The following is a 14,687-nucleotide window of genomic DNA, read 5'->3' as shown; positions in this document are numbered from 1 at the left end:
ATTGCAGCAGCTGCCCCTGAAGCCCGTTTCACTCAGAAATCTATCACAATACAGATGTAGGACGTGTTTGGTCTTCTGATTCCCACAGACTAAGATTAACAACCAAACTATAAAAAGATCCTAAAAATAGTTATTAGGTTTCATGTACAGGTTGTATTTTTATTGAACCTTAACATGATAGAGGCTTCAACTTTTTTTTTCTTACAAAAAGCATTCCAAGAGGCTAAACATGCAATAGGCAGTCTATCAAGTTTTGCTCATCATTCACATATAACGTATCATATTATAACAACTCAGTTATTCTGCATTGCACTCAGCCTAAAGTCAACTTAGAAAATTCAGGAGTTTTTACTTTTCCTCACAATATCACCAAAAACCGAAATCTATTTATAATACATGCTGCAATCTGTCGAGTGATGGAGGAGCTTGTGCTTAACCTGTTGTCCTTTGGGTGCCCTCTATAGTTTAGTCCCTCTACATGCTGGATTTCCCATGATGGGTCATTAGGTCGCTTACGTTGCACATGTTCTCTGGATTCTCTCAAAAGGAGCTCTCAGAGAAGAAGTACATCAGACAAAGTCATTTAGTAGAAAAACCTGGCAGGAAACCGTGAGCAGCTCATCAACAATATTTGACAGAATTAACATTAATTGGAATAACAATTTGGTGACTCAGTACTTGCTAAGCACCTACTGTAGGCTTGTGTACAGCTTTTTATGTCCTTTCGTATGCATCTAGATTCAATTTTAAACAGGTGTAATAAGATAGTAGCCATACATTTGTTCATAACCTTGTTCGGTGTCAAATTTCCTATTTCACAACCTGCACAGATCCTAATCAAGGAGACAATAAAGTGGGTTAGCGTAAGCAGTGCCACAGTGTTTGCCCTGTATCAAATGGCCATGCAACTGTTTGCTTTAGCAAAGGCTAGGAAAGTAATGAATGAACCCATTTCTTATTATGGAACACACCTGTATGGACATGTTTGTAATGGGAAACAGTCCTCTCTGATATAAAGGGTTTTGCCATAAATCAATCTCTGCACCTGTGAGATTACAGTGATATTAGCTGATATGATCAGTCCTGATTTCAGTCAAAGGCTCTTGTTTACTTTTAAATACAACCTTAGGTTTAATATGTCAACACTAAACATTGTGCTTTCCCCATCCCAGAATGCTATGGCTCTTAATGGCAGCATAAAAGCACACACGCATGTATACTTCTTCCAGAAGCTTTATTTGAAGAGACTAAAAGCAAGTCTCAGGTTTCGGCATCCAAAAAGCGATTATCTCATTAGTCTGAGCATTGGGTATCTCTCAAACGGTCTGCATTTAACCACCATCTGAAAGGCCACAATACTCTTCCTTCCAAATAGCTAACTCCTTTGACCTCGCAACTATAATGCATTTTCGGGCTAACCTCCGGCCATTTTTGTTCAGATGTGCCTGAACTTGCTCACACAATTACCTTTCCTAGCTAAATCAATTAGAGCAGCATTAGCCAGGGCTAAATGTGGCCTGCACCTGCCGCTGCTCTACTTGGGCTTTGAAATGGTGGATATCCGGTTAGAAGGATGATAGATGGATCAGAAAGGGTCATCAGGTTAGCGTACATGATGTGCTCTTGCTGCTGGCGCTGTTTTACCATTGAAATTTGCTAAGTTTCGCAAGATTTAAAGAAGCGGTGCACGCACTTTAACTTGCATGTAATTCTGCCAATTTGACTCATTTCTGTCTCTCTCGACACAATTTTGCTCGTTCTTCCTTTTGTAGGCTGTATATATATATTGGAATTGTTGCTGGACTCTTTAGAGTCTGGTCAAAAAGTGGTGGAAAAAACAGGCATTGTTGGAGGTTCATGATATAGCAGAGAAGTTCCCTGGAGCTTCATCAACAGTTTCTATATTAAGGCCATGTTTGTAGCCCACCAAAAAAGAAGAGAAGCCAAAGCAGTGATCGGGGAAATTAAAGTGGTCAAATGAGAGCCTCCTGATGAAGGCGGCCCTGGCTGAGGGGACTGGCCAGTCTTGACAGCGTTGGGTTTGGTATAGATGTAGGGATGGTCCTGATTTTGAAAAGAGAAAAAAAATGAACACAGGACTCAATAAAGTGCATCAAATCTATGAAACAGTGAAAAAGAATAAATAAATGGTATTTAAAAAAAAAAAACAAACTAAAAAACAATGGTCATCTTACCACAGGAGGACACATGAGCTGGATGGGGTTTGAAAAACTCTCGACCATAAATTTCTCCCCTTCAGGCTGGAACTGCACATGTAATGAACAAAGAACATTCATCACATCACTATAGATTTTAGAGTGTTTTAAGGAGCATGACTTTCGTCACAGCATATAAACTGTAATTTGTGTAACTGGCACAACTATTGAGGGGGCAGGAATCACACTAGAAACCATGGACCATGATCACTATTAGCCCTCTGAAGTTTGTACTAGGCCCCTCATATAGATACATATATGTTACAACTATGATGTACAACTAGACATTGCTTATAGCAATCTTTCCACTTTGTTACTAGAAGTAACTGCTGCAAAAAGCCAACTTTCTGCAGAGGGAAACTGGAAGTATCAGTATCTGATCCATGCATCTTCACCATTTTGTCTTCTGTTCTAAACCCTCCCACCCCTTCACCACCCACTTCTCTCACCCTAGAGGATTTTGTCACCTTTGTTGAGGAAAAGGTTAACAGAATCTGCCAGTTCTTTTCCTCTGTCTCCACTCCTCCCACTCTTCAATCAGTCCTCCCACTGCTTTTCACTTTTTTTTAAAAAACTTGTTTTCCTCCTCTTTCCACAGACAATATCCTGCAGCTACTGACATTTAGCAATCCAACTACCTGCCTACTGGACCACATCCCATCCACATTGCTCCGGACGATCTCTCTGGACTTGCTTTCCAAGGCTTCTTGCAGTTAGGTCATGTACCATTCTACAAAGAATCACCAGGCAGCAAGATCAGCCAAACTGACAATGGTCTTTGACATGGCCAATGACAAGAACTTGAAAATCACTTGCTCCACATGGAAGTGGTTCTATCCTGTCTGGACAGGTGCTCCTATCAAGTAACATGGAGAGGTTCCGCAGCCATTCCAAGTAGTTTCTCCTCTGGTGTCCCACAAGGGTCAGCACTGGGTCCTGTTTTTTTCTTTATGCTCTCTCTTTCTTGGTGATATAATATCCTCTCATGACTTCTCCTACCACTGCTAAGCTGATGACACTCAACTGATCTATTCGATCCCATCTCTGAGACTCAAGTTTGCAGCAACATCTTGGCATGTCTGACTTCTCTTCATGAATGGCATCCCCTACATCTGAGGCTGAATCCCCTGAAGACCCTGCTGCTATACATCCATTTGAACTCCAGGTCCTCACAATGATCTTGCCATCTTATCTGAGACACACTTTGTTCATTCAACCTGAGGATGCAAAAAGCCTTAGTGCTCTAGACGACAAGTTTTTGTTCTCCGCTCATATTGCAAACCTAACCCTGTCATGCAGGTTTCTCCTCTAGACCACTGGAGGATTCGACCCTCTTTTTCTTGGAGGCCACCAAGGCGCTACTTCAGTCTTTTGTCATCCCAAGGCTTGACAACTACAACTCTTTTCTGGCCAGTCTTCCCATCAAACACATGGAAGACGAGTGTCAAAACTCTTCTGTCCTAGCACCCAGATGGTGGACAGAATGTGTACTGGCTGTCCATACAGCAGAATCTCTCACCATCTTCAAACACCTACTAAAGACTCTCTCTTAGTGAAGCTTTTAAATAAGCAAACATTGTTCTATTACTTACTGAAATGTCTTGTATTGCACTTATGCCATGTCTTACTATGCACCTTTCTTTCTAGGAATCAGCACTGGCTCTTGTTTCTGGCAGTGTCTTAGCTCAAGGGTACTTTGGACTGCAACCTCTCTGTACTATCTAGGATACATTCTTTGAATGGACAACAAAGCATCTGCTAAATGATGTAAATGTAATTGTTTTCAAACAGAGCCTTCACAACCTGCATGGTATATTTATTATTTAAAATGTCTAAAATCTTTGAAATTACATTTCATTTTCTCACTTGGCCAATGATGCATCATACAGCTAAACATGACAAGTAGTCTAACATTAACACTTAGGTTTACAGTTTGAGTGCATCAAGACAAAGACATAAAGACATAAAATAGTGACTAAACAAGAAAATGACTTATTTATTCATTTAGAATTTTCATATTGTGGTAGGGGTCTTTTTTTGCAGTGGGACCCATAAGATCCTAGATAAGCCACTGATCTGTGTGCTAGTATCTCTCTGTTATATCTGTAGTTTTATATCTTTCACAGGGACTTGAAATTACATTATAAAAAGTACTTCTGGCAAAATAGCCCTTGAAAAAAGTTGGTGGAGTGCATGAATCAACATTACTCTCACCATATTGTTCCAAAGACCCTTAGCCAGCTCTTCATGTCCTTTCATGGTGAAGTGGAAACAGTCTGGGGTGAAGAAGCTCATGTCAATCTTTCCATTCTAACAAAGGGAAAAAAGAGGTGTGAGACAATATTATGCTGATGAATAAGAAGCATTTTTATTCTTTTCATAATGAAAAATATAAGGCAGTGTTTAGAGCTGTCAGCAGTAACCAAGCACAGGATGTTTCTTACAGGGTGCCGTGGAGGGTCAGCATACTTCAGAAATGGCTGAAGGACTACAGCAAAGTCGCTCTTAAAGAAACGGGCACTGTAGAGGAGCTGCTCCAGGGCAGTCTGGGAAAACAAAAATTCATTTAGCATATTTAGCCAAAAATCTCATGTACACAGTGTTTTCTCCTTACAATAACTGTAGAAAACCAATCAAGACATGGCTGGTTTCTGAAGTTTGTTTCTTTATTTATGTACTGGAGCTAGAAGGCTAGTGTAGCTAAGAAGCAATTTTTGAACCTTTTTTGTTTTCAGACAATGAGTTATCTATATTGGACAAGAACTTTGCTACAGTTTTTATCTGTAAGATTTTATAGACAACAGTGTGTTATACAGTGTTAGAAATCATATAAGCAAGTCCTTCAGACATTATTAAACATCTCAGAACAGTTACAAAAAAGTTATGCTTTAGGCCTGCAGTTTGGATGGTTCTGAACTCGTTCTATACTAGCTACATTAGCCTTGTAGCTCCAGTGCAAAACTAAACAAGCAAACTTTATTCACTAAAGTTGTCTTGAATAATGGACTGCATCTGGGGTAAGAGGAAAGTTTTTACTGAACTCTCATACTTTGTAACCAAATCAGATGCTTAACATAGTTATGTAAGGCAAACAATAAAACCCATCAACCAATTCTGCTAAATTAAGCTTGTTTTTTGGGGAAGAACATATACCTGCACAGTCACCACCAAGTACCCAATTCTCTGATTAGGACTTACACACCTGGAACTGGAGGTTGACCTCAATTAGCTCTTTAAGATCTGCAGAGCCTGTGGCTGGCTTCACCAGGCAGGAGCAGAAAGACCTGGGGAGCATAGAAGATGTGTGTAAGGGACAGAGACAGACCACAAAATCAGAGACTCAATGATCACCACTGGATTAAGTTTCAATCATCAACATGGAAAAACTTCAAAATGCAGTATAATGTTAGTTGTTGTAGTATTAGTGATATTATATAGTACAACTACTTTATTGACATTATATGAATTAATTTAAATGTTAGTAGTCACAATTTATATGAATGTCATAATATTAATCATAATATAGTAAAAAAGTACTTATTTAATTTATATTACACACACACACACACACACACACACACACACACACACACGAAAAGTTATTGAATAAGGAGATGAATTGAAGTAATAGTTCAAAATGCAAATCACCAATAAGCCAATTAGTAATTGATCAATAAACCAATCTAAAAAAAGCTGCTCAGGTGAAAAGCCCAGAGATGTGAGGTACCTCTGGAGCAAACAGCCTGGGGTCGGCTTCTGCACTTCACGCAGCGTCTCCATGGGCAAAATCTGAACTACATTCACTATCATTCGAGGGACCTGCACAGAAATAAAGACGACTAGGTAAATGCTGTACAGAAGAAAGGAGGGGGGAAAAAAAAAAAAAAAAAAAAAAAAAAAAAAAAAAAAAACACACCACAGTCTAAAATTTATGTGAAATGCTTCATCAGGCCTTTCTGCTCATGCTGAGGACACCCAAGATTCCTTATAGTTTGGAACACTACACAAAGATATACATGCCATTTCAAGGCTGACTTATAAAATACTATCAGGAAAAAATAGTGTCACTCTTAGATGAGTCTTAGATGATTTAACATAATCTGAGTAAGAGGACCAGAGTTTTTGGCTTATTTCTCAAGAGAGCCTTAAAATCTTGCGTTACCTCATTCATCAACATCTCCAAGGACACGCTCATGTAGTGAACAAAGTTCTCCACTGAAAAGAGAGACTGTGAATGTAAACAGAGGAAAATTCATTAAGATTGCCCTACAGCTCTCCTATGTGATAAGAGCATGTCCTTCACTGAGACTTGAGAACACACCTCCTCAGGGAGGCCACTCACTCGTGCCTCCGCTTGTTAGGGTGCAATTTGTTAAGGTTGGGACATGAATTTAAGCATTTCTTGCATTTCATCTGAATATTAGTCATAAAGATAATGAAATTATACCATAGGCTCTGTCACAAAGAATATCATTTAGCAAATCAGCATTATTTGAAGACTTCACCAGTATACTTTGTTTGAAAAGAAGAAACTATGTTTTTATATTAACCATTGATCTAATAATCAACCTCTTAAAAACCTAGTATTATTACACACTACATGGACGTCAGGGCAAACTAGTTGAGCTATTCTTGGATTATTGTAATGTGTAATAAAACTTTGAGCCCAATGATTGGCCCTGGCCATGTATGGGGTTAATTAAATATTAATCATAAATGTGTTCATCAGGCTCTGTCTCTTAATGTACGAGAGATCAGCATTTACAGTACTGTGCAAAAGTAAAAGGCCACCCTTGATTTATTACAATTCAAGTCAAAACAGCCATACTATTTATACATTTTCATGAAATTAGATAAGATAATCCTCTTGCATAAAGAACAAGATCGTTGTGTTTGAGATTACATGGATTGTGAGAAGCAAAAATGTAACAAACTTAAGAATAAACTTTTCTTTGTAAAGCTGAAAGCCAAATGTCCTCCCAAAAAAAAAAAAAAATATATATATATATATATATATATATATATATATATATATATATATATATATATATATATATATATATATATATATATATAGTTGCTGAGGCCTCTATGTAATATTCTGGGGGGAAAAAAAAATAAATTAGAATAGTCATTTTGACTAGAATTAATCTCTGACTTGGTTATGGTAATCACAGTACTGGGTCATCATGTCAATAACCAATAAATCATTACTGATTCAAAATAATCAACATAATTGGAAGCAAAAGAAGTGTTGTGTAGTTATCATGCTATACTTAAATTCATCCATGTTCTCTCTGCAGAAACATGAAGACACTACCTTGTCTTTGCAGTAATCGCAGATGTCGTTCATGCCAATGAGAATGGTCAGCAGTTTCCAATCCTCGTCGAAGTTAACGCCCTGTAGTTAGAGATAGTGAAAAAAAAGATCACAGCTTTTTACATCCTTTATTCTCTCAATACGTTACAGAAAATGAGATAACAGGCAATCTTCTGGTTTCATCTGCAGTACTGTACACAGATAGGAAGTGTAGCAACAGAGGTGGCGATTATAGTTATCAGTAAAGAAAGTTCATGGTCATTTATATGGGTTTGAGTGAACTCCGACAGAATACTGAATTATAAGAGAGTCCGTCTGTTACCTCATATGTTTTCAGGGTGTCAATCAAATGTCTCGTTTGTCCAGGAAGATTACTTGAAGAGAAGAGAAAAAAAAAATGCAGAAAATCAAATCATACATTTATTATAATAAATTCTATTACACAATTATGAATCAGACACTGAGAGAATTCAGAATATGCTTCCTTGAACATCTGCATTAGACTCTCTACTTCAAAGCGTTAAAAGGCCCCATATCATGGACAACTGAATTTGCCTCACTGTTTTTAATTAAAAGTATTTCATGTAGTATGTAAACACTATTAAAAGTTTCAAAATATATCATTTACTGCTCAGGACATACAGCCTACAAATACAAATCTGCAAAAACAGCTTATTGAATTCAAATTTCACCGTTTTTGTGATGTTCCAAAAGCCAACATAATTGCTACACTACAACTACACAGACATACTGCTAGCAGCTAAATAACTCACCACAGTATTTCATTCCTCTTATAAACTTAGAAACCCTCATCCCTTGATAACACAGATAAATATGTCCAAAAGTATCCAGACATTCCATCTAATCAGTGAATTCAGTTACTTTGAGGTATGCACATTGCTAATAGAAGTGATCAACTGTGCACACACAGCTTGTAAAACTTCCATCTGGAGGTGTATAAAGTATAAAACACCCCAGCACTGAAACTGTGCTCTCTGGAGTGATGGAGCTCCATCCAATACTTCTGGGATGAGGTGAAATGATCCAGAACTAATTATCATCACTACTTGACCTTATTAAATGTTCTTGAATGCAATTAAATCCTCACAGCAATGTTCCAACATCTAGCCTTCACAGAAGAGCAGAGGCTATTGCTGCAGCAAACAGAAGGACAAATTCCCTGTTCAGATTTGATTTCAGAAGAAAACACTGGATAAGCAGGTACTCACAAACGTTTGGACGTTGTATAAATCTGAATTATAGCTCTAAAAGTCCACTGAGAATAAGAGTTTCCATACTGATACGTACAAAGTGTTGTGTCCCGTCACAGCTAGATTAAAGCCAGTCTCACTGAGAGGAGCTGGAGTTCCATGCACTGTTTTGGTTGGAGCAGGACCCACTACACTGGGGTTGAAAAGTCTGATGATGTCTGCAACAAAATGTAAAGCTGAGTCAATCTCATGAAACAGCTTCAAAACAAGTCCATAAAAAATTAGTGTCATAAGCATCATACATAAACAACAGCCTATTATTTCGATCAGTTGGAGCTCTATATAGTACAGCAAAAAATGTTTTTTTTTCTTTCTTAATTGCAATGTGTCCACATACATGTTCCTGATTACCAATGTTTAGCATATTTTCACCTTTTTAATCAGAAAAATGAGTTAGCATTACTTTTCATTACTTTTCTTTGTGAATGGAAAGCATGTGAACCAAAACAACAAGATGTTCTGTGGTACAAGTAAAAAGATAAACTGTAAAACTATAAAGGGGCTGTAAATGTTGAAGTGGTATGATAAAATGGCAAAAATACAGTGAGACAACAAAATACACATTGCGAAAAAGAAAAGTTGTGGGGGGGGGGATTATTTGCAGATTCATCTTCAAGCCTTACTGTGTTACTATAGTCTGATTAAATTTTAATTTTATTTGATTGTATTTGTCATGTTTGTGAGAATAACTCCGTTATGTACCTGGAAGACACCTGTATATTTATAGACCCTTTGATATACAATATGGGCCTGTCATAAAATTCTAGAGGTAATCGCTGTAATATTTATTATGTTACATGGAGAGTAGAATAGGAGTGTGATCATAATCAAGACTTGCTATTGTATTTGGCTCAGTATTACGACTGCATTGACTGCGTTGTGTATTCAGTTTATGCTCAAGGGTCCTGGAACTGCAGATTAAAAAAGGGGCAAGTTAGCTAACTCTGACGCAGAGCATCTTTTCAGAATAAACAGGGCACATCGATGTGAAAATATTAGGCCAATACTGATATCATTTTATGGACATACTTTCCAATGCCGAATCCATGTCCATACCGATACATGAACATTTATAAAATAAAAAAAATCTAAATGGATTAGTGTTATGGAGAAACATTACATTTATTTCTTGAGGGTTAAAATGCAGTAAGATTAATAAAATGCAGCCTAGCATCACCTGAACTGATGATGAATTTGTACAACAAATACATCAAGTTGGTTTGAAATATCAGAAAGATGCTTTAAATAATAATCTGCTAATATCAAAATTATCCTGATATCTCTGTGCATGCCTATAAAACTTTAACTATATATATAATAAATAAGCCTCAAAAGTACTTACTTGCAAGTGTTATAACATCTTGGAAAGTTCCATAACCACCAATGCTACGAGAAATATTCCACAGTCAAATAGGCGTCAAGATAAATCATGTAATTTTCAAGGAATAAGCAAGATTATTATTCATACTGAGATACAGGACAATGGAATACTTACCTCCATGACACATGACGAAATTCAATAGGTATACCAAGGACTGTGGTTGCATTTGCCCCAATGGCAGTCTGTAACACAGAAGAAAAGTAAATTGACCTTTCTGGGGGAAAGAAGAAGAAAAAAAAAAAAAAAAAAAAAAAAAAAAAAAAAAAAAAAAAACCACACACACACACACACACACACACACACACACACACACACACACACACACACACACACACACACACACACACACACACACACGACTACTTTTGCTTATAGAACTGCAGACGGACTTTAGCACATCCAGGACTTTTGAACAGTATTCAAAAGATGTCTTGAGACATTCTCTGAACACAATTTAGGTCTCATTTATTAATTATTAGGGCAGGAAAGTTTAGTTATATTGCACCTTTTATACACTGCTTTACTAATGAGAAATACAAAGATAATTCAAATTAAGTTCTAAAAATGTGCAGAACAGAAATCAAACAATTAAAAGCAACACATTTAAAAACAAGCAATGAAAAGCTAAAGTCAAATTAAAAGTTACATTAGGATAGTAAAGTGCTGATACAGGAGAGAAAAGCAGTAGGGTTAAACAGTACTTTACACTGAGAAGAAAGCTGCTCAAAAAGAATCGTTTTCATCCCAAATTTATAAGTGTCTAGTATCAGGACTCTTCTATTGCTCTCTGTCAGCTGGTTCCACTTAAGAGGAGCATAGTAAAACACTGCTTCTCCAAGTTTAGTCTTTACCTTCAGCAGGACTGACTAGTTCCTAATAATAAAAAGAGTTTTGCTCAGCTCATACCACTGCAGCATAAAACTTTTAGATCAGTAATATAGTAATGCTTTTGCTTGCTGTAATAAATACACTTAAAAAAAACACTATATGATTATAATATATACATAATTGTACTTACTAAACGCACTTAAAACAAGTATATAAAAAAGTGACTTTATTGATATTTGAAACATAAGTGATACACTGACTGGTCATTTCACTTGCCAAGATGGCATTACTTGCCATGCACTGGTAGCCAATGTAAGGATTTCAGAATGTTTCCTTCTTTTACTCCAAGTGAGAACTCTGCATTTTGAATAAAGTGAAGCTGTTCTACTGTCTTTTCTGGAAGTCCAATAAGGAGAACATTACAGAAATCAATCCTGATTAAAGAATTGGATGGTGTGGATGAGTTTCTCCAGGTCTGCTTTAGTCAGAAAATCTAATCTTGTAGATGTTCTGAAAAGTGCTAAAATGCTGATTTAGTAATTGTTTAACAAGACTGCTAAAACTGAGATAAGAGTCCATTAGTACACCAAGATTATATGCTAGTCCTTTAGATTACATGACTCTTACTAATTTCCGAGCTAAATGTTTGCATTTAAAATTTACAGACAAACTAAAAACTTCCCATCACTTTATTCTTATGCTTGATTTTGGAAGTTATACATTTACATTTACGGCATTTTGCTGACGCTCTTATCCAGAGCGACTTACAATTAGATCATTTTACACAGGAAAGCAAAGTTGGTGTTAGGAGTCTTGCCCAAGGACTCTTATTGGTATAGTGTAGGGTACTTGCCCTGCTGGGGGATTGAACCCCAGTCTACAGCGCAGAAGGCAAAGGTGTTAACCACTACACTAACCAACCACCAAGTTATAGTGTGTCTAATCTTTCATCAAGAGGCAATGTAGACAAATTCAAATATTTGACAATTCAGCTTTCTTTATACATCTTTCAGAAATATTAATGAAGTCAAGTGTGTTAGATGTTGGTGAGCATTGGAGATCAGCGGTCTCTATTTTTCTGTTTTTATGCACTTTGTCCAAATTAAAATGATAAACCTCAAAAGCCAGATATGTTAGGCATTACAATGCACCACAGATCCATGTGATCAATGAACACTGTTCTCTGCTGTTGTCATATAAATGCAGGGTTTGACTGCTGGTTAACTGTGAAGAAACACAAATGTGAGACGATCAGAGCAAAGGAGGGCAGAGGACCACACTCACTGTCAGTGAATCCCCAAGAGCTGCGATGACTTTGATGTCTGCTGCCTTAACCAGCTCAACTACAACACAGAGGAACCAAATTGGAGAGGTTATGTACCAGAACATTCTTTATAACAGCATAAAATAAATTTAGGTCAATTATGGTACAAAGTACATGCAAACATTAAGGTTTTAATCACTTTATTGAAGCACTTTTTAAACACATCACAGATTTTTAAAATTTACTTTTAAATTTTTAAACACCACAGTCTGCTGCTAGACTGACCCTGATCAGGCTGTCCCGCTCACCTGCCATCCAGACCAGTTTGACCACTATGTGACCACCTGTATGTGCTGTTGACTCTTTACTACTGTGTACAAAAAAAAAGCCTGAAATCATGCCTCTTTACCCTCCTAACAGGACTGAAAATCTCAGCTGGAGGTCAAAGATACCAGTCAATAGCCTATCATCACTTCTTCATCTACAGACTGGGCTGATGCTGGCAGTTCCCTGCACAGAAATAACAGTCCTCACTCAGACATTTTACACCCATCGCACACTGTACTGACCTGCTTACCTGTTCATACCAACACATCCTCTTAGCAATCACAAATTAAACTCTCAGCCCATATAGACAACTTCTTGCAGGCTTTGATTTCTTCTCCTTTTCCATTTTTGTTATTGTATATTTAGTATTCAGTTACTTTTCACTGTTCTCATCTCTCGTTTTATTTGGATGGGTTCTCATTGGTTCCTCAGCTATTTCTTCTTTTAGGAAGTTTTTTCTTTCTTACTCACGTGGTGACTACTCAGATTTCTGTAAATTTGCTTTGTGAAAACAAAGCACAACACCACAAATAAATCTGAACAGAGAATAAAATGAGGAAAGCGTGACTGCAATATCTAACAAACACCAGTGTTTAAGGCCTAAACTGCACATTACGCTTTCTGAAAATAGGTGCTCTCTTTTTTAACATTGGTTAAAAAGCTCTACATAACACTACAGGTGAGATTCCCAGTCATTTAAAGTGGTTTCATGTGAAATGCTCTGTTGTAGAGAAGCTTACCAAGTCAGAATTGCTCACAGTGGTGAGGATAAGAACCGGACATCTTAAGTGTTCAACGCCTTACATTACAATTGGGCTACCTGATACTAGAGCTATTGTTGTTTTGATCATTTTAAGATGATGTTTTGGTCTACCTTTGCGCCCAAGGGTAGGCTAAAAAAAAATAAATTCTAGGACTCCCATAACAGAATAAGGTTGTGGCAGGAGGTCCGCAACCCAATACTCTCTTAGATCAGCAAGCTCAAATGCAGTGTTTGCCCTTGTGGATTATGGATATTGTTCCAGAGCAGCATACCTGAGGTAGGTATGGAAGCAGAGGGAGTCATGTCAGGACACCGGAAAGGTGGGTGTTTAAAACTTGCTGGCCTGGTTTTCTCAGGATACTCCTGTGAAAGGTAATACAGAAAGAGAACACCACAGCAGTATGTAGGTGGAAACGCCATTCCAACCATTTACCTGAAAAGAACATAACACATCAGCACTACATTATTCAAATAAATAATTTTTAAGCAATACCATAGAAAATCCACCTTTGGTTCTCTAAAGAACTGTTTTAAATGTATTATTTAAAAACTCAATGGAAACCACTTAACTGATTAAGGTTTAGGGGCCCAAAAGTGTGTTTTTTGTTGGAATTACTTTAAAGAAAACTTTTTGGCATTTGTAATTTTAGGATGTGTGACCATCAGGTACTAAGAAAGCATTAACAAAGATCCACTTACTTTAATTCAACAACATTAAAACAGCGTTGAAAAGTCAAAGTTTAGTTGGTTAGGCCATACCAGAAATAAGAGACGGCCAAAAACATCCAAAGACATATATGACCATACCTTTTTGAGGGCTTCCTCGCTGTAATGCCGAAGTCCTTCTTCATATTCCCATCTCCAATCATCCCCTTGAGATAAACAGCAAGATACCTTGATGCCTCAGAAAATTCCTACCATTAACCCACTCATACAAGGCCCTGACCACAAAATGCCATGGCACTGACCATCAGCTGACATAGAACCAAGCAACAGCAACAGAACCAAATCATAAACAAAAGCCTCACATATTACACATGTGTCCATCTTCAACCTCCGTTCAGCTCTCACATCGCAGGCCACTAACTCACTCTTTTAGGCTACATAGCTGTGTGGTGGGAGCTATGCTCTGTGTGGCCTGCGTCCGTCCAGCTCTGGCCGCTTCCAGCACTTACCTTTGACAGGGCAGGAGGCTAACAGGCAGGTTGCCACGGCGATCAAAAGCCACTCCATGGTGGAGCGTTTCCAAGCTGGGCTCGTACAATGGTTGTGCATGCAGGGGAGAGCGGGGCCATTATATCAGGGCCCCCTTATCTC

At 37.7% G+C, this 14,687-nt stretch overlaps 1 protein-coding gene across 1 annotated transcript; it reads right to left on the bottom strand.

Moving 5' to 3' along the window:
• Window positions 1–1,232: 1,232 nt before the first annotated feature.
• On the bottom strand, window positions 1,233–14,529 carry si:dkey-177p2.18 (phospholipase B1, membrane-associated). Its single transcript, XM_017682815.2, has 16 exons — window positions 14,399–14,529; window positions 14,178–14,242; window positions 13,643–13,733; window positions 12,301–12,359; window positions 10,303–10,370; window positions 10,150–10,193; window positions 8,845–8,965; window positions 7,859–7,910; window positions 7,537–7,617; window positions 6,379–6,444; window positions 5,944–6,035; window positions 5,419–5,500; window positions 4,661–4,762; window positions 4,431–4,526; window positions 2,196–2,267; window positions 1,233–2,064 (listed from the first exon to the last, which is right to left on the bottom strand). The coding sequence occupies exons 1-16, from the start codon at window positions 14,415–14,417 to the stop codon at window positions 1,900–1,902; spliced, it is 1,275 nt and encodes a 424-aa protein (XP_017538304.2). The 5' UTR covers window positions 14,418–14,529; the 3' UTR covers window positions 1,233–1,899.
• Between the last annotated feature and the right edge of the window lie 158 nt (window positions 14,530–14,687).

This window comes from Pygocentrus nattereri, chromosome 4, assembly GCF_015220715.1.
Source record: "Pygocentrus nattereri isolate fPygNat1 chromosome 4, fPygNat1.pri, whole genome shotgun sequence".
Taxonomy (NCBI): Eukaryota; Metazoa; Chordata; class Actinopteri; order Characiformes; family Serrasalmidae; genus Pygocentrus; species Pygocentrus nattereri.
Note: the sequence above shows the minus strand (reverse complement) of the source record. Positions and strands in the feature narration are given on the sequence as shown.